We start from the raw sequence: 26,496 nt of genomic DNA, 5'->3' as shown, positions 1-26,496 counted from the left end.
CGAGGGGTCCCCGATAGGCCTCCACAAACTGTTTTCCCTCTCCACTACCCGGAGCCCCGCTCGCACCCATTGACCGAATTCACGGGCGGAGGGGAGGTGGAGGGAGCAGGTCGCTCGCCGCCCGCTCGCGGCTGGCCGGTGCCTCTCTCTCTCTTTCTCTCTCTCTCTTTTCTCTCTCTTTTTTCTCGGCTCCTCCAGCCCGGGGGAGCGGCCCCGATCCTGCTGAGCGAGCCGTGTGGGCATCGGCACCCCCCGCCCCTCCCCGCCCCCCCCCCCCCCGCTCGGAGGCTGCTCGCGGGGTGACCGTCCCCGCTCGGCTCGGTCCTCCCCCTCCCCCGCCTGCGCCCTCCCTCCCTCCCCCCTCCTCCTCCCCCCCCTTTCCTTTCACTAGGACTCCGGGACTCGGGAGAAGGGCGCGGGAGGCAGGCACCCGGGCCCGACCCCACTCCGGCGCTCGCCGGGGACGCGGGCGGGCGGGCGAGGGGACGCGGCGGGGGTGGGGTGGGGGCGCGCGGGGCGGGCGCGACCATGGAGCGGCGGCGGCGGCGGCGGCGGGAGCAGCCTTAGCGAACCGCGGGGCGGCACAGCCACCGGCGGCGGCGGCGGCGGCGGGCAGGGGCGGCCCGGGGCGTCGGACCGAACTGCACAGCTCAGCAGAAGCGCCCTGGCCCTGGGCGCGCCGCCTCCCGCGAGCCCGAGCCCGAGCCCGGCCGCGCTTCATTATTATTATTCCCATCGAATTGTTTAATTTTTTTAAAGCTCCAACCCATCCTTTGAAGAAAAGGAAAGAAAACAAAACAGAGCGGAGAGCCGGGGCTCCGGGGCTCCGTGTGTGCGCATATACATACACAGATTCGATTTACGACGGTGATTTTGGGGAGGGGGGGTGCTCCTGCTAAAATTAGCCGGGCTAGCCGCGCGCCTGTGTGTGCGTGTGTGCGTGTGTGTGTGTGTGTGAATGTGATTACTCCAGGACTCCTCGGGCTCCGGAGACGCCATTTTCCCCCTTGATATCTCTCTCCATAAATCGGTGGCGCGGCGGAGGCGGCCGCGTCGGGCGGGAAGCGCGGGGCCGGCCGGGGCGCCCGCCGCTCGCCGCCGCCTCCGCGCGCCCGGGCGCCCCCCCCCCCCTCCACCACCACCACCACCACCTCCACCACCTCCACCACCTCCACCTCCCTCCCTCCCGGCGGCGCCCCCCCCCCCGCCCCCCGAGCCAGGGTGGCCCGCCCCGCGGGCTCGCCGTTTGACAGATGCTCATCGCCATGGAGTTGCGGCAGAAGCACCTTTGGGGGCTCGGGCGAGAGATCGGAGCGACCGGGATCTGAGCGAGCGCTGGAAGCCAGCGGAGCCGGAGCCGCCGGGACATGGGTGAGCAGCGCGCGGCGACCTTGGTCCGGGAACCCCGGCGCTTGGCCCTCCCCGCCGCCGCGCCGTGGGTTCCCCCCCACACACCTCCACACCACCTCCACCGCCCCCCCCTGCACGTCCAGGGGCCACATGGGGCAGTGTGTGTGTGTGTGTGTGTGTGTGTGTGTGTGTGTGTGTGTGTGTGTGCCGTGCATACAAAAGTTCTCCTCGCCTCGCCGGGGGTTTTTGACTTTGCACGGCGTTTGGAAGGGGAGAGCGGGCTGAGGGGGGCGGGATGGATGCTGGTTCCCGGGAGGGTTCGCTTGCCCAAAGGATGGGCGCGATTCTGGCCGGCCCCGCGGCGTGGGCAGTGATGCTTGGCTTAATTGGAGTGGCCCGTTGGTGGCGGCAATGGTGGAAGCGTCGTCGGGCTGGAGGGTTGGAAGCTTATTGAGTTTCGTCTAATCTGATCTCTTCTCCCCCCCCCCTCCTTCCACCTTCCCAATCCTTCCAAGCCCCCCACCCCCACCTCCCCGGGTCGGTACTGCCGCGGGCTGCCGGGGGCCAGCGTGTTTGGCGTTGGTGGAGTGGACCCGGAGGGGGGAGGGGTTGGAACCGGGGTGGAAAGGCAAGGCGGTAGGATTTTTTTCTCTCTCTGTCTTTGTAACTTGCAGGTTAAGTGGAGCTAGAGAGCTACATTGTAACCTAGTTGGTTTTTTTTTTTCTTGTTCTTTTTTTTTTTTGGGGGGGGCGGTGTATCAGAATCTTAATGTGTCGGTTAATAGAGAAGAACTGGCAAGAAGTGGTCCAGCGGGCGAAGGTTGGTGTCTGCTTGTATTCTGAGGCTGTTGCATTGGTCTTTCTCTTAAAAAAAGAAAAGAAAAGAAATCTTAATGGATCCGAGTCCCGTTTCTTGTGCTCTCCGGTTTGAGGATTCTGCAAAGACAGGAATTCCCTTAAAAGCAGGCGAATGCCCCTTTGAAAGCACGCATTGTGTGCGTGTTCTAGAGGAGCCCTTGGGTTTGGGAATTAACAGCAGGCTTCCCCTGTCGGCGTTTCCAGTGAGAAATCACTCCCGGAAAGGAAGCCCTTCAGTATCGATTTATTGTTTTTGTCTTTGGAACCATTATCTCTTTGACCAAAACACTGTCTGAGAAGTTCCCCCAGAAGGAAAGTCAGGTAAACGGAACTGGACAGATCTGTAGCAAGATGGTGATAACGGTCATGCTGGCTTTGGTTGTCTGTTTGTGATGGGAGCATTATTGGGTAATTGCCATTTCTGATCGGTAGAGCATGCTGGTTCTAAAATAATAACAACAATAATAACAATAGTAGTAAGTTATTGCTGAAATGCTGTCTTCCATCCCTCCTCCCCTGTCCTCCCCTGCTCACTACAATTCTGAAATCGGATCCAACTGGAAATATTTTCATTGGTGATCTGAAAGTTATGTAGTTGGAAGTAGGAGACGAGGCTGGAGGTACTGGGGGTGTGGAAGGAGAGTTGTGTTCTTGCAGCCTCTAGATGCTACATTTCTTTTTTATGTGTGTCTGCCTAGAAGGACTGTTGAGGGCAAGAATTTCTGATCTGTTTCCCTTTAAAACAAACTGTCCTGATAATCTCATGGTTGACATCTAATACTGACATTGTAATTTGTGTGTTTCTTTATCCCCGGTGAAACTCTTCTTCTGTAGGGACTTTGTTTTAGAATTCTACAGAAGCTCTCCTATAATCCCACAACTATTCACACCTTTCCCTTGAAGTTTGGTTGGAGTCCATGGTCTGTAAGGAAATAATGACGTTACTTGTTTTTTTCTGACATTCCTTTCCCTTTCCTTTTTCATTCCTTCACTGTTCATCCTGCGTTTCTTCATTTCCTGTAGATTTGCACTGAAGACTAAGTTTTGTAAAGTAACTGTCACTGGAATTCTTTGGTAGTTTGGTTCCTGTAGTCCCTACAGGTAAATCTCCAGGGTCTCATCCAAACTCAGTTATGTTTTGCCAAGAGGTTATTGTGTATGTTGTAAGAAGGAAGGAGAAGGACTTGGAGACGGGTATATTATTCTGTGCAGGCCACAGCTGCAGCACTAGATGAGACCTAGGTTTTTTTTTGGGGGGGGGCATGTAGAGAATGAGTTTTCCAGTTAGAGGTTGGTAGGCGGGGCCAACTAGCCAGGGGTGGTTTGTGAAGGAGGAGAAAGTTTATAGCACTTTAAGGTGTAGTCAGTTTACAATCTCAGGTCTCTCCCCGCTTTTCTCTGGATTTCTGTGGCTTCTGCCATCCATCTCCTCCTGGAGGGAGGTCTAATCTTTTTCTTTTTTCTTTCTTTCTTTCCTCTCTGACCTAGGGTTCCTAGGTTTCAGAACATAGTTGCAGGTGCTGTGTTTTCCACTTATACTTATTCTCAATGCCTATTACCAGAAAAGAGTGTTGGAGATAATATGTGATGTAAATCAGAAGAGAAGGAAGAAAGCAAGTATGGTTGAACACTGAGAGCTTTTCAAGCTACAGGGAATATAGCCCTAGATATAGAGACCAGTGCTTAGAGTACTGCTTAGGACACAATCTTCTTCCTTCGTTAGTTAAAAGAAGAAAAAAAAAAGGAAAAGTAAAATAAAAAGTTCTGGATTGGGGAAGTTGTAGTAATGTTCAGACTGGGTCCTGGGAGCTGTTGCCAGTATAGTAACCTGAGCTGAGCTCAGCTAGGGGAAGGAGGTGGAGAGCACCAGCATTGTTTAGCCAGAGGAGGGAAGCAGACTTGTCTCTTTTAGCAAGGAAAATAGACGTGTCACTGGTGGAGTAAACAAACTCAGGGTGGGGGAGGGGGATGGAATGAACATAAGGAGGGCCATCTGAGATGCAGCGGGGTTTGGTGAGGAAGGGACTACTTCTGGCCTGGGAGAAAATATCAGAAAATATCAGTTGCCTTATATGTTCATGAATGGGCTAGGCCAGCTAAAGGCTGTAATCTGATCTTTTGCACATTAACATCAGAATGTTACATAGGAAGGCTCTGCACAGAGCCCCAGCTCTAAACTTCACAAGAAGGAAACCTGGAAATATCCCTGAGGGAACCAAGAAGCTCCCACTGATGCCATGAGGGCTTCTGGCCCTGTACTTAAACCACTCATGGTGAGCTGCTTTGCCAATCACCAATGACCTGGGCAGGGGGGAAGAGGAAGAGAGAGAGAGGGGGGAGGGGGAGGGAAATATTCTTTGGAAATTGCAATTGAAAACTGGTCAGTGGGGAGAGGGCAGCACTAAGGCTTTTGCTGAAGAAGAAATAAATAGGTAGGCACTTTTCCTCCTGGATCCCCCATTCCTTTTCTGCTGTTATCTTAACTTTGAATTCCATTAGGGTAGAATCAATACTTCTTTGGCACCAAAGCATGCATCCAGGAGAACAGAGTTCTTGCAACATGGTCATTATTTTTAGTGGTACTTCAATCTCCGCTCTGAAATATATATATATATATATATATATATATATATATATATAATGCAAAAGGAAGAAGATGAGAATTAGTTAGATGGATGGGACATCCTTTCTAGGCTCCTGTGGAGACACTGAAACTTGGCTTGGACCTTGGCTTCCCATACTGCCAGATTTTCCCTTAGAGACTGAAACTTTTAATTGAAACCAGAAAGCTATTGAAGGTAGACTCAGCCAATGAAATTCTGTTTTCTCTGATGCTCTGGGGTAGGAAATAAAAAGGTTTTTGTTTTGTTTTGTTTTGTTTTTTCTGATGGCTTTCAAGTTGCTTTCATTATACTCCTTTCAGAAGAACAAGGCCAATCATTTTTAACACATTAGCATTGTCGAAGTTAGTTGCAGAGCATTTAAATTGGGATGATAATGGTAGAGTTTGTTCAGAGGCCCAAGGTACTGGAGAGTCTTAGCAGAAGTGGGTGAGAGCAAAGGAAGATGTTCTTGTCCAGGAGAGTACAGCATAGGGCTGAAGAAACAAAGCCTCACATAGTTTTTAAAGCCGTGAGGATGAGACCAAAACAATTCAGCTCCATTCCTGTGCTACTGTATCTAATGAAGCTGAGTCAGCTGTAGCAAAATACTTTGAGATGATCAACTTATAAATAGAAAAGGTTTATTTTGGCTTACAGACTTAAGGCTCCAACCCATGATGACTTGGGCCTGTGGCAAGGCAGTACATACTGGTGGTAGAACCAAACTGCTCACTTCAGAGCCAGGAAGTAAAACATAGAAAAAAATGGGAAGGAGCTTGGATGTTCAAATCCCCTTCAAATGCACAGCCCTCAGTAGCTTATAGACCTCCCACTAATCTCTACTTCTTACAAAGTTTTACCAGCTCTCAATAGTACCTCTCTAGGGATCAGTCTTTTAACACAGAGATCTTTGAGTAACATTCAGCATTCAAACTCTAGAACTGAGTGAGCTCCCCAAAGTGTTTTAGCCAGAATGGAAGGGAGAATTCTGTTATCATATGCCACAAGTTTCGGCTTCTTTTAGAGCTCTTTCTGAAGGTCACCTGATGTTTCCATATAATCCTCATGAAGTTGCAAACACATTGGCCAGCCAAACACCTGATCTGTACAGAAAAGAAAACACCAAGTTTCACGGAGTATACTTCCTGAATGCTGAGAGATGATGACAACCTACTTTATTATTTGGCTCTGAGTTATTTCAACTTTCCTCAGCCTTCTGCTTGGATTTCAGACTCACTTGGGCATACCAAATTAGGGCGAAATAAAGTTTTGGGAGATAATGACCTGAGATTGTCTAGTCTAAATTAGTGACCCATGGAGGTCTCATAGGTTCAGAAACAGCAGCTTTCCTAAGAGCTGGAGTTGAGCCTCTCTAGAGGGTACCCTCTAAGTTCAAGAAAACATTTCTAATGTCTTTAGCTTAGAAACCAGTAGTTTCCCAACCTGTTTAGAGCATGCCAGAGCCACAGGAAGAGTGGAGCACCCCAAAATTCATAGTACCTCTTGAGAAGAACCAACCACACCATCTCCAGGAGCTGAAGTTGGTTTATGATGCAGAGATGCATGTAAAACAAGTCTAGATAGAGCCAACTGGGCCGACAGGCAGGCAGTGCTTTGTCTTTCAAAGTGCTAGGAAAAGAGGGGATCAATTGGTGAGAAGAATTGTGTTAGCTTGGAAATTTTTTTTTTCCTGATCCAACGTATCATTTTCCACCAAAAATACTTCCTTTTATATGTATGGAAATTTGTTCTTTTCAAAAATATCTTCACATCACCCCTTTGGTTCTTCCGAGGAAAGAAGCCAAAGAGGCATTTTATCTTTATGCAGAAGATGAGGTAATGATGGTAATGGAGTTACCTAAAATGACAGAGGTTGGGGGTGACTTGAGTGCCAGATATTTTGGGTAAAACTCCAGTAGCTTGATACTTGAGGTGACAAGATATGCCTTGAATCCTTTCCTCAGTTCGCCCCAGTTAAATGACCCCAGCAAGGTATTTTACCTATATGTACATCAGTAACCTAGTCAGTAAAACATGTTGGAGTGGGGCACGGGGGCTTTAAAGATTAAGTAATACCACTTAGTTTCTGTCACTGAATTCTGGGCTGGTTCCTAGAGCCTGGTATCTGAGATTATTGTTGTCTTGGCCTAGAGATTAATAACCCCTTGGACTGACCAGAAATACCCATGAGGGCCTTTGTGTTTTAATAATTCCATTGATTTTGTAGTGTAGATGTATGTACGGTGGGCAAGTTGAATTATTCAACTCATATACAAGTTGCATTGTGATATGCCTATGTCCAGCTGAGACCCGAAGTCCAATGTGATGTCCAGTTGGAATCAAGGAAGTATTGGTGTTCTGGAAGTGTTCTTTGAAAAAAAATCAAAAGAAGAAAAGCAATGCATGGGTGTAGCCACATAGAGAGGGGAGGTGGTGGGGAAAGAACAATAGTTCTTTATCAGGGAACCACTATGGCTGAGCAGTGACATTCAGACCCTAATTTCCAACTTCTCTAAAGAATGAACAAATGTCAGGGTTGTCTCTGTCTCAGTAAGAACAGGAAGTTCTCTAGAATCAGGAACACTCTTCAGTCTTCTTGGCTCCTCAACTCTGTCTCTCCTCTTGCTCTTTCCCAAGACACCTGATCCTTTCTGTCTGGCAGCTGACACTGAGCCACCTATGCAGAGTTATTGAGTGAAACTTCAGTTGACCAAACACACACCAAGCTCTCTGCTCTTGTCAGACTGGTTTCCTCACTGACCTGGGCACTTTGTCACCTGCCCACCTCCACACTTCAGCCCTCTCAGGGTTGCTACTTCCTTGCTGGAAAGTGCCCTGACTGGTCCCTTTTAAGCAGAGCTGTGTCTTAGGAAACTAACCACCCCACCCCCTCAGTGAGGACACTGGAGTCACTAACCACCAGCTCCCTGTCCTGGTTCCCAGAGCGTTTTGTGTCCAAGCACAGGCCACGCCCAGCCATTCTGCTTTGCTGTTCTCTCACCTACTTTTGCCCCTTTTTAAAGAAAGGGGTGAAGCTTGCAATTTTTTTATTTTTTATTTTTGGCAGTACTGGAGTTTGAACTCAGGAACTAGTACTTGCTAGGCAAGCACTCTATCAGGTGAACTGTGCCTCTAGTCTTTTTATTTTTGTTTTTATTTAGTTATTTTTTAGATATGGCCTTGCATTTTTGCTCAGGGCTAACCTCAGACCATGATCCTCCTACTTATGCTTCCTGTGTAGCTGGGACCACAGGTACACACCTTCCTGCCTGGCTATTGGTTGAGATGAATTTTGCTAACATTTTGTCTACACTAGCCTCAAACTGCAGTTCTTCCCATTTCTACCTCCTGAGTAACAGGGATTATATTTGTGTATGCCCACATCTTGCACCTATTTATGATAGATTTTTGGTTCATGAATGAATCAAAGAATTTGTGTATTTATATATTTGCCAGATACTGGAGGTTCATGCCTATAAGTATAGCTACTCAAGAGGCTAGGATCCTGGTTTGAAGTCAGGAAACTCCATGAGACTTTTATCTCTAAGGAACCCTCAACAAGCCAGAAGTGGAGGTGTAGCTCAAAGGGCAGAGTACCAGCCCTGAGCAAAACAAAACAAAACACAAAACTAAGGGACATAGGTCAGGCCCTGAGTTCAAGCCCCATGACCTTTACAAGCATGTTGAGGTTTTTTTTTGGGGGGGGATGGTGAGGATGGTAATTGGGGCTTGAATTCAAGGCTTGGGTTCTGTTTGTTAGCATTTTTTGCGCTCAAGGCTAGCATTCTACCACTTGAGCCACACCTCCATTTCTGGCTTTTTGGTGATTAAATGGAGATATGACTCTTAGGGACTTTCCTACGTGGGCTGTCTTTGAACTGTGATCCTCAGATCTCAACCTCCTGAGTTGCTAGGATTACAGGCATGAGCCACTGTTGCCTGATCATAAATGTTAATGAAGGTATACTAAAGCTCTCCAAAATGAAGCCGCACAATGAAGGCCTCTTAGGATAATTAACTACTTATATTTAATGGCTTTTTATATTTTTGGGCTAACTTTCGGGGAAAATCACCCAATCTCAGCTTCTTCCTTAAAGTCTGAGGTAATGATATCATAGAACATTGACCTCCTCATAGCACATTGACCTCCTCTCACTCACTGATTCACTCATTCACCCAATCATGAAATATTTATTAAGTGCCTACTAGAGTCTCATCACCACTCTAATTCACACAGCTCTTGACTTTCTCTGAAAGTCCCACTTGCATTCTCTGTCCACCACACTCATTCTGGTACTTAACCGTGCTGTTTTCTTTGATGTTCAAGTCCAAGTGCTTTTGCTCCTTGGTGACTGAGTGAGCCTGACCACAATGGAACTGAGGAAAGGCTGAAAGTGAAAGTAATCCAGAAGGGCCAGTTGCAAGGGGAGGGAGGCAGGCAGCAGGGTGGCCATCTGTTAGCATAGGATACAGCAAAGGTTGCATTGGTTCTACTCCTTTGTTGGCCCATCATAAAGTGGAATAGTCACAATTGGTGTGAACAGTCCTTTTTGACATTTTGGGACTCTAAATAACTAGATGTATCCCAGAGTTTTGTGTGTGTGTGTGTGTGTGTGTGTGTGTGTGTGTGTGTGTGTGTGTGTGTGTGTATACATGTATACATGCATGTATGTGTGCATGTGTGCATGCACACGCCAGTTCTTGGGCTTGAACTAAGGGTCTGGGTACTGTTCTTGAGCTTTTTGCTCAAGGCTAATACTCTATCACTTGAGCCACAGCTCCATTTCTGGCTTTTTGGTGGTTAATTGGAGTAAAGGGTTTCACAGACTTTCCTGCCTGGATTGGCTTTGAACCTGGATCTTCAGATCTCAGCCTTCTGAGTAGGTAGAATTACAGGCATGAGCCACCAGTGCCTAACAATCTCAAGGATTTTAGCATTATCATAAAGCTTAGAGCTCTTCAAACCCACTTAATGACACCCCAACAACTGTCTAAACCAATCCCACTGGAAATTAATGAGCTTTGCTCAGTATTTGATGTGGTTGAGAGAGTTATAGCAGGGGAAGTTGGTGCCCTGGGGTAAATTGAATCAGAAGCTTCCCAATTAGAACAGAACAGGCTTGTAGGGAAGAACTGAGGAGTAGATGGCAAACTCTGTATGAAGAAATACCACAAAGAATAATGTGGAATGAAGAAAAGGGTTAAAGTATTTCCACTTCTTTTGAAGCCCAGCCCTCTTTGGTGGAATAATTGAGTTGACATGAGGAAGATGGTACAAAGGCAGCTTCTGGAAAGTCCAAAACCATAACATCTGCCAAAGCTTTGCCCTGGCTTCCCATGCCCTGGAGGCATCTGGAATCTCCACTGTGAATATTTCACTTATGTCATATATCTATGGTCTGGGTATCATTTTTCTAAGTGGAGTTTAAAGAACCTGAAGCATGGGTTAACTCATCCTTCTGGGGGGTACTCTCCATCCTTCTACACCTGTCTTCCCTGCAAAGGGAAACCTGTGTTCAGCAGTAGCTGCTAAGTTGCTTTGTATTTTTAACCCCCAAAACCAGAGTTCCCTGTGAGGTTAGATTGGGATGACATCTAGAAAATTGGCCTTTGACCTAAGGGACTGTAACTAGTTTAATGAGAATACACTGATTGGGTTTTTAGGAAAAGGAAACCTCTGCAAGCTACTGAGATTCTGAGATGACTTGGACCCCAGAATCTTGCAAAGGATTTGGGATAAGAATGCAGAAAGGGTCCGGGGGAGGGAGAAGAGCAAAAACATTGTGTGAAAACCAGTTCTTCACTATTCTTTATATCTGCCAATGCTTCAGTTTGCAGTGGAAAAGAATGCTTGTTGTTTGAACTTAGGACGGTGCCATAGGGAGATGGAGTAGCTAAATCTGGTAAATTCAAATGAGTGGTCTGATAATGCTTGTTGGAAGCATTGGAGACACCTGCGTAAGTGTAGCAGTGTAATGAAGTAGGTGGCTGCTGGCTATGCCTGTGACCTATTGTTATTTGAGCAATGAGATCTTTGATTTTTTTTAAAGTATTGATTAATAGTGGTGGCTAAAAAGGACCATTTGATGTGAAAGCTCTGTGGGCCTTCTTTCTGTTCATTATTTGTACTCTGGAGCTCTATTACAATCAGTATTTTGATCCACAAATATTTATTAAAGTCTTGGCATTGCAGCCTTTGTGAGCCATTAAGCCTGGCACTCTTGATGGGGAGGACCTGCTATGAGATGTGACTTTAGCCTTTGGGGAATGGACAGGATATTTGAAAGGGCATGCTTAATAATGGTGAAATCATCCCTCCGCAGCTCATCTAAGAACATGATTCAAAGTGGAGGTGTGCTGTTCGTATGATCAGTACTGAAGTGTAGCAGAAGAAGTCTTTGAGGAGGATGTGCTTAATAGTAGAACTGCAATGGGAGACAGTTTTGGGGAGTAGATTACCTTTGACATAGAAGCAGAGGTAGGATGAGGTGTAAGGGTAAATTTAGAACTGTCTCAAGGCAATGAATGTTCAGTGTGAGTATGCAGGACAAATGGCAGGCTCTGGCAGGCAGCTCTGAGATGAAGGTCCAGATAACTGAGGTGGAAGGGCTGGCCACGCCTCGCAGGCACTTTACTGGCATGAGGTCTTCTTCCACAATGGAAGGATGAAACCCAGGATTCTCTAAGTTGGCCTTAGTTCATGTATCCAGGGTGGAAATTTAAAGTCATCAACTTTTCAATACTTTGAGTGGGCACAATCAAGTTTGTTCATTGTCATCAAATACAGTAGACTCCTATGGGTGCTATGAGGAGTTCCAGGAGAGGAGAAAGATCATGTTGCTGCTCTCAATCTGGGTAGAACATGTCCTAAGATCACATGGAACACAGGCTAACTACTGAATTGTAGTGGAAGCCCATGTAGTGGGGCCACTATAGAGAAAGCTCAAGGATTGGGTGGGGGCCACTTTATCCTGAATGATGGGATGTTTTAAGGTAGGTGCAGAGAGGTAAGGGAGATGCCTTGGGAACACAGGGCTCTGGATAGCAGACAGCAAGGCAGATGAGTCGGGTACTGTAAGAATCAGATCAAAGCCTTAGCTCCCTAGAGCAGAGCTGAGGAGACAGGATCCAGGTGCAGAGTGCGAGACTGCAGAGCAGAAGGACATGCCACCAGGGACCTCCACACATCCCACACACGAAAGAACTCCAACACAGTACCATGCTGCCTGCCTCCGTCTAAGTCCTGTGTATCACCAGCTCTTCAGACTGGGGTTCAAAAGAAGTCTCTTTAGAATGAACAGTGAAACTACCTATTCGCATTTGAACTGGAATGGTCACTCTGGGACATAGAAATCTCCACTGGAACTTTTCTCCACGAGTTTACTGTATCATTGGAGAAAGACATGCAAGTTTCAGTAGCAATGCAATGTTTAAGCGACACTTCAAGATAGCTGGAGGAGAAATATCAAAAAGAAAGGGAAGTGGAGCTAATATTTGCTTAGCTCTCTGGTATGCCTAGCATCTCCTTCACAGCAGAAGCATAAATATGTAAGTGTCAGATTACACTTTATGTTCAAACAACAATGAACAAAGCAATTGCTGAATCAGATGGATGAAAAGTTGAGGGATTTGAATTCAGACTGAACTTGCAGTGGGGTCAACATTAGAGAAACTTGAAAGAAAGAGGAATTTATCATCTGCTAGCTCATCTGTCTCCAAGTAAGTTTGCCATTTTTACCCCTAACTTACAAATGATGAGTGGAGGACCAGAGTTACAGTAACTTATATTGGTTGTCCAGCCCACCTTTGCACCCATCTTGGAAAATTCTAGGAGAGTTTAAAATTCAGAGTTTAAATGATATGGCCAATCAGATGTCAGGCTGGTATGGAAGTGACTTTGAGCTTTGAATGATAAGCCAGCATGACGTATCTTAGATATGTCATGATGCAAGGGAGGGTTTGGAATCTTGTTTGTAATCATACATCACTTAACCATAGGGACATGGTCTGAGAACCACATCGGAGGATGCTTACACATACATACCTGAATGGTATATGTCATTCACACAAGATCTCTGGATACAATCTAGAGATAGGATAACTGTGAGAGGAAAGAGGTCATGGCCAGACCAATGTGACATCGGTTTTACAGTAGACATTAAAAAAAAAACAAACTAGTGTAGTAAACATACAAACTGGTGTTTAGTAAATGACTATCACTCTCCTTATCAATTACTGTGTGCCACATGAAGTTGTATGTGCTGTATGTATATGTGGCTGGCAGTGCAGTTCATTTGTTTACACTGTGACACCTTAAACACAGGGGTAATGTATGCACTACATCATCACAATAGCTTCAGCGTCACCAAATGATGGAAAACTGTCAGCTCTGTGATAATCTTATGGGACCAGCATCAGATACAAAGCGTATCATAGACAGAAGTTGTATTACTCAGCATACTACTGTAGGCGAACTCAACTGTGTATCTGACACAGGATTGTGTGCTCCTGGGCAAATTATTTACTTTCTAGAGCTTCATTTAAACATCTGGCAGGATCTTCTGTATTCTAGGATTTATAGTCATTTAAGGATTAAGTGGCTATAAAGTAATGTCTATAAAGGGCCTGGTGTAGGGCACTGTTCACATTTACCGTCTTCTTACTGCAAGTGTGCTCTTTCCTTGACGTCACAGAGAAACATAAGCAATCAGTGGACTGCCAAAGCCAGGGCTCAACTGGTTCAACCTGAAAACATAAAGACTGGCCTGTTAGTGCCATAGAGATCTTTTCCCAGGAGCTAAGAGCCAAGGCTCATGCTCTTGTAGTGTGTTGTGTTATTTGTTCCCGGGGGAGACAGTGTTTTTGTAACTAGGGCTGGAATTGTTGGTTACTGTGCCCAGCTCAGGCCTCAGAAATTTGATTCTGCCTCTTTCCCTATCATGGAAATCCCATATGCTTCGTTTTGTGTTCAGCTCAATCAACCCAGCCTGACCAAGCTGCAGAATATGCAGGAACCAATAAAGCAGTTAGAAGGAGCCAGCCTTGCCTTTGCAAGGATTTTTGATTATCAAGTAGTAAAGACAGGTGTTCAGTACCTGGACATGTCAGACCAGAATGAGTCATAGAATTCTTCTGATGCCATCCCAAATAAAAATGGGGACACTCAGGAAGAAAAAATGACAGTATTACGCCTGGAATTCATGATTTAAAACCCAGTGTCATTTCCTCCCCCAGGATGAGCTAGGAACAAGAAGACTATAGGTAAATAATAGCAAAAAAAAAAAAAAAAAAGACATGTCAGCAGGTACACATTAAACCCATTGTGTGTGTTTCTGATTTGCCTGGAGAAGGAGGAGGTGGCTTTCAAAGTGCCTTCCAACCCCATTCCTCTGGGCTTTACTTGAGATCTGAGAAGAAAAAAGAGAAGCACTTAGCCAAATGTGAGCTTGGGTGACACAGACTATGGGACTAAATCAAATTGAACAAAAAGTGTGAGCACTTACTAAAGTGATCCAGGTAATTATTATCTCATTTAATCGTCAATTACTTCTTCAAACAGCCCTTGAGGTAGGATTATTACCCAATTTCCAAATGAGACTTGAATAGATTAAAAATGTCTCCCAGAAAATGGTTACTAAGTGGGAACTAGAGGCTAAGTCATCTAATCCTGTGACATCCATTCTGAGATACTGTTATTTTTCTCAAGGTATGGATGCTCTCTGTTTCCATTTCTCTGTACGCTCACTGGGCTTTGCACTGTATGAAAACTCATTTAAAACAGAGCCCTTTTCCTTCACAGAGTGCCTGATTTGCTGGGCAAGATAGATAATTTAATGTAATATTAAAACGCAGTTTGTCAAATGTTTTGATGATGGAGTACCCAAGGAAGTGTGTGTGTGTGTGTGTGTGTGTAACAAGTGTGTGCAAGGGAAAGTGGGATGAAAAAAGTAAGTTCAGCCAGTCTCCCTGAAGGAGGTGAAATGAGACCCAGTTCTTGAAAGGTAACTTAGAAAAAACTGAATGGAGAAAGGAAAAAGGGCCTTCAGGAAGAAGAACTACCTCCTGGGGAGGCATATTCAATAAATGTGCATCAGGACATCTCTTAAGATGTTGCTGAAGGGTGTGGTGAATGAAGGAGTCATGGATTGCTGCACGGAGGAGACAAAATGTCCTCTAGAATTAGCACACAGGTGTTTGGTACCCAAAGAAACCACCAAATAAGAACTTAATCCTTTGCTATATATGGCTGATGTATTTGGAGTGGCAGAGAACTGCGGTACATGGCTTTATGCCTTGGCTGATTGAGAAGTGAGTACTGGCAGGGCACTTGATCCATTTACTAGTGTTTATGGAGCATTTGTTCCAGGTATTTCTTCAGGAGGAAGCATTTTAAGAAGCATCACTCAGAGCCATTGGCACCTGAGTCAAATGATATCCAGCTTAACCTTTACACAGGCTTTCATTCAACATCTACTGAATTAAGACTTTAGATTGTCTCTCTATGTATTGCAAATGGTGTTGGGCTCTGATGTTACTAGGATGAGCCAAATAAACATAGTTCTTACCCCCATGGGCTTATAGTTTAGTGGGATTTAAAACTAAGAGAGGTACAACTATTCAACTATGTAGTAAGTGCCAAGAAAGATGCATTGTATATTCCAAAGGCACCAAATGGGGAGTCCTGAGTTGGTTTGTGAAGCTCAGAGAAGAAACATATGACCTCATCCTGTGAAGTATTAAGTCAAAAGGACAGGGGAAGGATTCCAAGTGTGTACAAAGTTTAAAAAAAAGCCACTTGTGACTCTTGAGCAGAAATAAAGGACACACAGTCAACTACTATGATGTCAACATCAGACAGGTTCTTGTAAGAGTCTGTTAAGGAATTTTTATGACTATAGGCTAATGTAATGAGCTTAGGTTAAAAATACAGTTTGCTTTTCTCTATAATCAGGTACTATCATACTCCGTTCTTTAATACCATGGGGCATTTCCCAGAATCAGAAATTCCTGATGTCTATGGGGTGTAGTTTAATGTAGAGCACCTACTTAGCATGCATAAGGCCTTAGGTCCGATACTCAGGGAAAAAACAACAACAATATTTTTTGTCAACTAGAAAAATTAACAATTTTCAGGTCTGTTGCTACAATGAAAAAAAATGTAAAGAGTCTCACACCTTTCAATAATATATGTTCTCAAAGGTCACAGCTTTTCATCAACAAATAGGCAGGACTGGAGAAGGGTAAGACAGGAGAACTGCCATTGACTTCTGGGTGGAGACATTTCTTTATGGGAGTTCTAGGGTAGACATGAAAAGTTGTGGTTACAAGGCACACTGTGGATTTTAGTTATTCAAATCTTCAAAGAATCCAGCAGAATAATCTTTTTATTCCAGCAAACAGTAGTAGATTCATGCCTCCTGTCAGTGTTCTTGTAAATGCTTAGCATCCCATTCATTTTTCATTAAAGCTCTGATTTGTAAAGTTTCCTGTGGTGTACACACTCCCACCATGGCTGATTTTCAAGCCACTGACTTGATTTCACTGAACATGGAGTTGGGGAAGTGATACACAGGGTGAACTCTCAGGAGCCCACAGGGACTGGCTTCAGCATAGCATTGTTTCTGTTCACTAGAGCTGAGATAAGCCCTGGTAGCAGCAATAGCCCCGAGAGGAGGCTTCTGTTGGCTCCTTGATGGATGGAAAGGGTTATCAAAGGGAGACTGATACTTCCTCTGTAGGGCAGTGCTTCTAGTGCATAACTTTCCCCTTGTTAGCGCATGAATAAGAAGAATCCAACTGGAGACCTGAGGCAGGGAAATACTCAAAACAAGATAAAAGCAGCAGTATCATGGAATTATTTATAATGACAGTAAAATAAGAATTTTAGAAAGCTTCCTGGCATCTACCAGAGGAGGAAGTAGAACTTTAGTAGTGTTTACACCAAGGAGCAAGCTGGGGTGAAAATACACCAGACTCAGCTGAATGAGAAGAAACAACATCAAGAAAGATGCAGGACTACAACACATGCAGCAGCAAAATTAATACTCTACGGTGAGCTTAATAAAAACAAAAAGGCATGTAAAATAAAATTAAATTGGTTTTATGGAGGCTAGATTAGAATATGCTGTCATATAGGGCAAAGGAAAAGAAAACCAGTGAGAGATAGAAATGATAGAAACAGAACAGAGAGGAGAATTCTAAACTGAGAATTGTAAGAAAAACTCAGAAGCAAGAGTCATCCATTGAATGGAAGAAACAACAGAAGGAATAATCATAGAGAACTTTTCTGAGTTGAAAAGGACCTCCATGTTGTAGATTTGTAACATTCCAGGAAAATTAAGAGGAGACATATCTACAACACATTCAATGTCTTAATTGGTACATTTCTAAGATAACGAGAAAGGGAATATGCAATTACAAAAGGTGTAAAGCAAGTTGTCTACAAGGGGAATCTACCAGCCAGCAGCCATCTTCTTTTGCGTGCCCTTAGAATATATCACCTCAAGAGTTGAGGCAAGACTCCGGTAAAGAAGGAAAAAAAAGTGTTTGATATTGTGGGAACTTCCACAGTAGGGAGTAGAACGTCAGCTAAAGAGGAAGAGTTGGATGCCCAGGAGTGAGGGAGACTAAGGTAATGGAAAGCAAGACAAATGAGAGAGGAGATTCTCCCTGGCTTTGTGATTGCTTGTCTTTAGCATGCTGTGAGGCATATGTGTTGTTGTCTTAAAATTCATTTTAAAATAAGCTTTGAATTTAACTACCAAGGAAACTTATAATCTAATGTGGGGGTGGTGAGGAGGACCTCACTCTTTTCATTTGATTGATGACACTACACTGACCAAAGTCTTATGTGGACATAATGAGGCACAGAAGTTGCATCTTTTGACTTTTGTTGACTATGCCAAGGGCTTTGACTGTTTCTACCATATTGTCCTTTTGGAAATCAGCAGGATGGCAGTGGCCTACATGTGGATAGTGTCCTGGGAGCTAAGCAGGTAGGGAGGCAGATGAGGCTTGGGAGACCGGCTTGAATTTTTTATATTTTTCAATTTTTAATTCAGTCACTCAACATTTCCTGGGCAACTGTTACATGTTGGTGGCTATGCTCAGCATTAAGACAGCACATGGACCCAAAAGTAACTGATGCCTATTTCTCAATAAACTTGGAGTACCTTTATAAGAGGAAAATACTTTGACATATAGGGTAGCAGTGCCCGGCGCCCAAAGCACTGTGCAGGGGAAATCAGATAGACCGGAAAGTCTAAAACACTAGTTCTCCAATTCCAGCATATCAGAAGCACGTGGAAGCCTTAAGAAGTCAGTGTGCCAGACTCATTTCTGAAGCTCTGATCAGTCATTAAAACTTGAGAAATTGCCTTTCCACCGAGCTCCAGGATCAGTAAGAAGTCCTCTGGGCAGCAGATAGAGTATACATTTTAGACTAGGAAAAATAATCTTGCACTGTACAGATTTGGAGGACACAAGGGAATATACTATTTGAGTCTTCCTTGAATTTGAGCTATATCTAAATACACAGGATTGCTCTGGCCACTTGGAGCAATAATGGCATATTCAAACAATTCCCCCATAGGTATATGCAGTGTTGAGTATGAAAGATACTTGGATTTCACTCCATTTGTTGTTGAGGAAAATGTGGGGTATGGAACTCAGAGTAGCTCGTGTAGTAACTCATTGCTTGGCCAGAAGAGAGCCAGGAGTAGAGACCAAATTTTCAAACTTGTGTTTGGTGTTCTTCCCAAGAACTCTGCTCCTTCCTGGCTCTACTGCTTTCTTGGGGCCTCGTTACTTCCCAAACAGGTTTTACTGTTCATTTCCCCTGCCTGCTCCCAAGCTCTGTTAACACAGCCACGCAAGAGTTAGCTCTGGTTGCAGTTAACTTTGGAGAGTTAACTTTGGAGGCTGGAGCCAAGTACAGAGTGTCCATTGTGCGCCACCCCCTCTGAAGGAGTCATTGACTGCCAGAATGTGACAAGGCAAAATATTTCTACCTTTCCTGGGCTCTGAACTCTGTGAGCATGTGAGTGGTCTGTATGCTCGCATGTGTGTGCTGGCAGGGAGCAACACAGGAGGACTGGCAGGGCAGTTGTCTCTCAGCTCACCAAAAAATTGAACAGTCAGGCAGGCAGGTAGGTGGGTGTGGGCTGGAGAGGCTAAAGGAGAAGAGAAACCCCGTGTACATCTGAAGTCAACAGACAGGTTAGTTTTCTTTGCTTTTGAAGGTTTATTTTTCTACAATAAGGGGCTCATGTGAATCCAGGGGCTGGATTATTATTTGTAGGATAGTCAGATAATTTAGCCAGAGTTTCCTGGGTAAGTGGGGTTATGGTTAGGGTACTTCAAGCCATAGAACTTTGAGTAGTTGTTGGATTGAATTCCTTTTCATTCAGAAAGAACTTCTTGAAACCTTGCAAGTAACCAATCCAGCTCTGGTCCAGAAGTGAATGTACGCATTATTCAACCACAGTTGGCCTCAGCCTGAGAATGAATTGCAGTTGAGTTACACAAATAAGATTTGTGTGCTCAGAACAGCCAGAAGACAATACGAGACTGGTATTTAGTGGAAAACTATACAGATGAGTGCAGTGTAAGTCATACCAGGGAGTGGATGCGGTGCCCACAGTTTGTAAAAATGTCACTATAGAGAAGTGAAGACATAGGCAGGACCTAGACATATGGCAAAGCTCGAGGTCTGTTTAGCTGCTCATTTGTTCATTCCTTTCTTCATGCAATAAACATTTAGAAGGTTCTAGTGAATACCAGGCATTGCATATCCATGCAAGAAAAGAGGGGTAAGAACCAATTTTGTAAAAAAAAAAAAAAAAATCAATATAAAAAATTCTATGCAAGTAATGACGTTTGTGGATACAGATTTGACTTGGTTAGACAGAGCCATTTGGTGACTGATAAGGCCTGAGACTGGACTCAAACATGAGACTAATATGGAAAGTCTAAACTAGTAATGACGTGTTCTGAAAGATTGAGAGTACTTGAAATACTGTTATAGTAAATTCCCATTACCCTCAGCATAAATCAAAATACAATCAGAATAAAATTGTAGCAGCAGCCTGAATTTTCTTATGCCCTCCCCCCATTTCATCTAATATCAGGTTCTTCTAATTCTGGCAAATGCTGTGAATGTTGGTTTGTTAATTATCACCATCATCAGTAGTAGTAGTAGATGTAGTAATAGTAACACTAGGGATTGAACGCAGGGCCTTGCACTTTTAGGGAAGTGCTGTATCACTTTAGCTGTTCCTCTCCCCAGTCCACTAGCTTTGGTTATTATTTAGAGAGGATCTCATAGTTTTTGCCTGGACTGGCCTTGTATCATCCCAAGTAGCTAGGATTATAGACATGCACCACCATGCCAAACTCCAGCAAAACTTAGATAGTGCCTGTTCACTGGTGCCATCATTTCTTCAATGGCTTCTCACTACCTGTAAGATACTATCCAGACGCATTGGCGTGGATGATCCACAATCTGGCTGAAAGCTTTTATTTGTACCATGCCTCTTACCAATACTACACTCCTTAGCCACACATCAGCTGGCTCTTTACTGAGCACAATGCTGTACTTGCTCCTGGCAAATTCCTTGCCTTGTGCTGTTCCTTCTGCTACCACATCATCCTTCTTTCTATTCTACCTAAGAAAAGCCCATGATCCAAGCCATATCATGTGTTTCTTCTTGTAGCTTTCTGATGACCTATACTTTCTCAAATGAAATGCGTGTTTTATTTTATTTTCCTTTGCTACAGTATACATAAAATTCTGCTGTTTACAGTTGTTTTTCAAATCCTTCTTCAACAGTGTAACTAAACATTCGGTGTTTTTAGGATCTTGACCTGAGGAGAATGGCAAAAAATTATAGAATTAAATTTTTATTTTTTGTGGCTCTTATACAACTCAAGTTTTAAATTTTGGAACTTCATCTTCTACATTTGAGTAATTACTGATTTTAGAAAATCAGATATACAAAACTGAAGTAAACCATTTTTAAGTGAAAGAGTCTTAATATTCATACCCCCATCCGTTTACCTACAATTTCACTTGTTTTTCTCTTATCAGCATATACATTGCTTCACTCTGGTTTGAAGATTCAGATGGATTCACTTAAGAAATCTGTGCCTCACCTTTTGCCCAGACCTAGGACAGCTTTGTAAGTTAGTAATTAGGAAATAAAAAGATAATGTTGATAATTCCTGCCAAAAGAAATAAACATTGACCATCACTACTTGCAATATGCAGGAATCTGGGCTCCCGACTGAGAAAGATGGACTCGGCCCTCTTCCTTGACAAGCAGAAAGACATGTCTTAAGACATCATGGTACCCCCAACAACTAATATGGTATCTTCCACTAGAAAAAGGGCCCCAGTGACAATTGACTTGAATATGACTTCCAAATATTTAAGAGTTGGACAAGCACTCAGATTGCACAGATGAGATACAGATCTAATAAGCAAAAGAAATAGCCAGAATCATCCAAGCTAATTGCCACTCCCATCCTAAGAGGGGACTTTATCCTTACTGTAGCATGAGTCACAAGTAGCTATTGAACTGCAGCAAAAATCTTCACCCTCTCACTAGGCAGCTTCATCCTTTCTGGAATAAAGACAGTTGTTGGATTTCCCCAAAGTGGAAGCACTTGTAAGTTGTCCATTCTTCAGAGCTGAGCACTTTCCAGGAGCCAGCTATGCTCCTTGCCTTTCTGGGAAACAGGATCCTTGGGGAAGACATAGCTACCTTCCTGTATGGTTTCCTTTCAGACCACAGGCTGAAGAAATGCTGTTCCCAAGAGAGAAGGGATTTGTTGTGCTCAGACTTCAGGTTTCTCGATCTTGGCTATTCTGAAGGTATCTTTGCTGCCACTCATAGGCACCTTCTGGTAGGCATATTTCCTGGCCAGTTTTTAAAATTGATGCACTCAGAAGTAGAAACCAAAGTTGTATGGTAATATCTTCTGCTGGAACCAGCAAGAACACTTGGAGACCAAAGGCTTGAGAGAGATCTGACCTGTAGCCTGATGCGGGGAGGGGGACATATGGGGGTTGGGTATAGCCTCAAAGGCTCTTGAGTTTTGCTTAAGGATTGATGGTTGGGATTCCTTTTGATCTTTGAAATTTTAAAATTAGGAATAAGGGACATAAAACGGGTAAGAGGGAAAGATGGTTTAGCTAGTCATGTGGTTGGAAAGTCTGGTTTTTCTCCTGTCATCTTGGGGGTTGGGGGTTGGGGAATGAGGGAGAAGATGATCCTTAGGGGGATTGCTAACACTTCCAAGAGCCCACGAAATGCAGCTTCTCTAACCATTTCCTTTTGCTGTTATGTAGACATAATACCACTTCATGTAAAGAACATGAAAAGAAAATAATCTACTATGGCTATTTTGAAAATAATTAAATATTTATGTGTGTGTATGTCTGGAAACATTAATTTTTTTATTATAGGGTATCTCCTTTTGCTCCTTTCTTTTTCTAAGAGCTAATGTCAACTGTTTAGATTTAGAAAGTTCTGTGTTCTCATACTTTATTTTGGAAGTAAAAAAAGTACTGGTAGAATAGGATGAAGAATAAAGTAATGGATAGGAAGAGAGAGAGGACAGAAATAGAGGGAGAGACAGAGGTAGAGAAGCTGAGAAACAGAAACAGATACCAAGAAGTGCAAACTCAATCCTTTCTGATGAAAAGTTCTAGTTTTACTCACTACTCTCTTATAAGATGTTAGTTCACACCACCCTTCACTGGTGACAAACTACAAACTTTTACCATGTACTCTGTTACATGAATACTGAAATGGAATATGTCAGATTTTGGTGTTGTCCAGGTTTGATTATTTCAGTGGGCAGTTCGTCTTTTCCTTTATAGCAGGCAGAGGGCTCCTTTTGTTTTTACAGAAATTTCTCCACCGATATTGGTGTTAAGCAGCTTACTAGAGTCTCACCTCTTTTACTCTGCCTTACCCACTCTCCAAATAAAGCTAAAGCAGAGCTATTAAGCCTCTTTCTGAAACTCAGCAAGTTAGCTGATTCTGTATTAATAACTGTACTTATTTCCCACTGAGATCTTTTTGTTTTCCTTTCTGAGGCCTCTCACCTAAGTTGTGATTTGTGCGAAGCAAGACAAGACTTTATGTAATTGAAGTAGTACACAAAGAAAGAAAGGAGAGTGATAAAGGTTGAGTAAATGTCTTTCTTCTGAAGCAGAGGAGCTTGGTACAGGTGGGAAGGAGTGGGGCTGTGTTTCTTTGGCTTTGCAAACTGTTCTTCACCTGGGAGGGGGATGTGGTACACAGAGCCACCCAGATGCAGTTCCCACAGACCTGAGCATCAACACTTAGAGTTCCCTTTCGTCATGGTTGGTTTTGCTGGTGACTCAGCTAAATGTGGCTTGGCTGTAAGAAACCTCTAGCTTGGGGAGGGGGAGGGGTAGACAAATGAAGGCAGAAAAGGGCAGAATACATTGTATATACCAAAAAATTAAGAATAAGGGATGGGGTGGGTCCCAGGGGGATGAAAATGTTAAAGGGGGTGACACAGAGCAAGATGCATTCTATACATAAACTGTTTGGTTAAATGGCCAGAAAAATCGATACATATCCTAAAAAATTAAGAAAAGTGAGGGAAGGAATGGGTGGTAAGAGGTGGGTCAGAATGTTGGAAGAGATGACACCAGGCATGTTGCACTGTAGTCATAAACTGCTTTGTTGTGTGTCAGCTCCTTTGTATAACTACTTAAAGATAATAAAAATAATTTTTAAAACAAACAAAAAAGAAACCTCTAGCTTGTTTCTGGCTGGAGGACTCACCCTGCTTATCTTTTCCTTGGGCCTGCAGCCATTAAAAAAATGAATAAGAACCCATTACGAAAGACATACCTGTGTTTTCCCCCTTTACTCCAAGTATGATCCAATTTGGAGATGTACAGATTCTGGTTGAATTTTTTTTTTCTTTTGATGCTGTAGATCAGGGGGAAAGGACTTCTGGGAACTTAGATTGAATATCTTTTTAGAGTCATGTTCCTTCCTGTCATAGCTAATCATCTCTCTGCTTCTCAGTTGCAGATCTGATCTCTTCTGAACACCTCACCGTGTCTCCATCCATGGGACTCTGAGCCTAGCCATTGGACTCCTTTGTTCTTGGAATTTTGGGTGTCCTCTCCTTCTGACCTTACCTTTTTCCTTTTTCCCCTTCTCCCTCCTGAGAACTCCTGAAGACAGCGGGGGATTGTCATGGAGTCCAGAGAAATGCTAAGCAGCTCCCGGCAAAGAGGGGGCAGTGAGTCAGAATTCCTGCCAGTCTCCTCAGCCAAACCCTCATCTGTCCCAGGAGAAGCCTTGCTCTCTGCTCCAGGATCTGGGAAGGGCCTCCCAGTGGGCGGAGAGCACATGGAGCCGGAGGAGGAGGATGAACTGGGCTCAGGGCGAGATGTGGACTCCAACTCCAATGCAGACAGTGAGAAATGGGTGGCAGGAGATGGCTTGGAAGAGCAGGAGTTTTCCATCAAGGAGGCAAACTTCACAGAGGGGAGTCTGAAACTGAAGATTCAGACCACAAAGCGGGCTAAGAAACCCCCAAAGAATCTGGAAAACTATATATGCCCACCTGAGATCAAGATCACCATCAAGCAGTCTGGGGACCAGAAGGTGTCCCGTGCTGGGAAAAATAGCAAAGCTACGAAGGAGGAAGAAAGAAGCCACTCCAAAAAGAAGGTAGGAAGCCCTTGCTTACAGATTTGTTTTTATTTGTTTCTCCGTTGAATCCACAACTATTGAAAGTCTACTTAAGCATTTACTTACTTTAGTTTCACCATCCTCCTTGGCTGATTATTTAGGGCTCCAGGGAGAGGAAATATATATATATGCACATATATGTATATATATACATACATACATATATATGCACATATATGTATATATATGCATGTATATGAATATCCTGTTTATTATTATATTTTCTACTTACCTGGAGATGAAGTCGCTACTGCCCTTATAGTTCTGGAGTGTTCCTGTTTATTGTATAGCATCCAGATGGCTGGGTGACCTGAGCGCTAACCAAAATTTGGTTTCCTTTTTTATTTCCTCTGCTTTAACATTTGCACTGATTCTCAAATTTAAGAGTTGGTCAATCAGAGCAGTCAGGACTGCTTATATTTCCTTTTGGGTTAGTCATTGGTATCACATGTCTTCTTAAAGATGAATCGCTAACCTGACTAAGCTGAGTTCATAGTAACCCAGGTTCTTGCAGGGCCTAGAGATTATCCTGAAAAACCATTGAGAAAAAAATTAGAAGACTAAGGAAAACTGCAGAAAGGGCAGGGGATTGGTTTGAATCTTTTTTGGAGACATCACAGATATGTAAGGCAAGATATTACATGATCCTGGTTGGTTGTCATTTTCTTCACAAAAGTCATACATTTGTGTTTAGAGCCATTGGAGGTGGTTAGTGGTGTGTGAAACATGGTTGGAAGTCAACATTTCCATGGTTCATTGGATTTATTTGGGGATCTTACAATGATCTCTTCCTGGTATGAGTGTAGTACCCTGTTATGGTAGTAGAAGACTGATTGCTTTAGTATGGAAAGATTTTGTCTTGGAGAGCCTTTAGAATTTGAGGATGGCACTAAATGATACCCGTTTATTGACAGAGATATAAGGTTCAAAGTAGTAGTTGTTAATTAGAATCTGTGTCTCTCTCATTTTTGTGTTCTTTTACCATGATGGATTAATTTAAAATGGTAGAGATATAGAAACTTTGTAACCCAGAGATTATAAGGAAATGCAATGTTTTTGCTACCAGTGGTTTTTGGGTCAGTCATTTTTTCCCCTACTCTTCTCCTACTTTTCTTCTTCCTCCTTCTCCTCATCCTCCCCTTCTCCTACCCTCTTCTTTTTGATGGTACTGGGTTTTGAACTCAGGGCCTTGCATTTGCTAGGTAAGTGCTCTACCACTTGAGTCATGCTCCCAGTCCTGTGGTATAGTCATTTTAAATAAAGCCATTGGAGTCATATTAACTCTTTAATATAGGACTGTGTCTTTCCACAGACTTTTGACCAGTTTGATGTATTTAAAATCCAAATAAAAGAGCTAGAAGCATCTCTTTAGGGTGACTAACTCCTCACGGTTGGCTCAATAAGCCTGTCCTGGTTTTAAAACTGAAACTCTTGTGCTCAAAAATTATGTCAGTTTTGGGAAAACAAGGACAGTTGGTCACACAACTTTAGCATTTTGGGATACAAAGAAATATTTAGAAATTGGCCTGCTTTGCCAGCACATAGAGGTCATGCTTTCTCCACACTAAACTTGACTGTGATTTCTGGGTTCCCTGTCATACAACCCAGTCAACACTTGTAAACTATTCTGTGGTTCTTGCAAGAAAATGCCACAGTGAAGCATTGCTTTGCAGTTGGGTCTCTTCACCTTTGAGAATGAGTTTTTCTAACTCTGGCCTTGAGCTATACAGTTCTTTCTGTGTTGTTAGGTCTCAGAGGGGTGGGCAGTTTTAAAAACTGTTACTTATAGTTACTGTTTTCCCTCCATCTCCATCACTGACAGGACTTGGGGAACAACACCAGGCTTGGGGGTATGCCAATGCAACTCATTCCTTTGAAAACAATAAGTTTTCAGATCAGGTACTACTTTACTGAAAGTCACAAGTTGTTCCCAAACA

At 43.7% G+C, this 26,496-nt stretch overlaps 1 protein-coding gene across 2 annotated transcripts in view; it reads left to right on the top strand.

Moving 5' to 3' along the window:
• Nucleotides 1–1,262: 1,262 nt before the first annotated feature.
• The window catches only part of Setbp1 (SET binding protein 1), a 359,817-nt gene continuing 334,583 nt past the window's right edge, over nt 1,263–26,496 (top strand). For both annotated transcript variants that reach the window (XM_070029245.1, XM_070029244.1), the window contains exons 1-2: nt 1,263–1,371; nt 23,885–24,538. In XM_070029245.1, coding sequence (XP_069885346.1) covers nt 24,059–24,538 — 480 coding nt within the window. In that variant the 5' untranslated portion in view covers nt 1,263–1,371; nt 23,885–24,058. The remainder of the gene's footprint in view (nt 1,372–23,884; nt 24,539–26,496) is intronic.

The sequence above is a fragment of the Dipodomys merriami genome, unplaced genomic scaffold, assembly GCF_024711535.1.
Source record: "Dipodomys merriami isolate MVZ:Mamm:240054 unplaced genomic scaffold, mDipMer1.0.p SCAF_2, whole genome shotgun sequence".
NCBI lineage: Eukaryota > Metazoa > Chordata > Mammalia > Rodentia > Heteromyidae > Dipodomys > Dipodomys merriami.
This window is presented reverse-complemented; position numbering and strand designations above follow the sequence as displayed.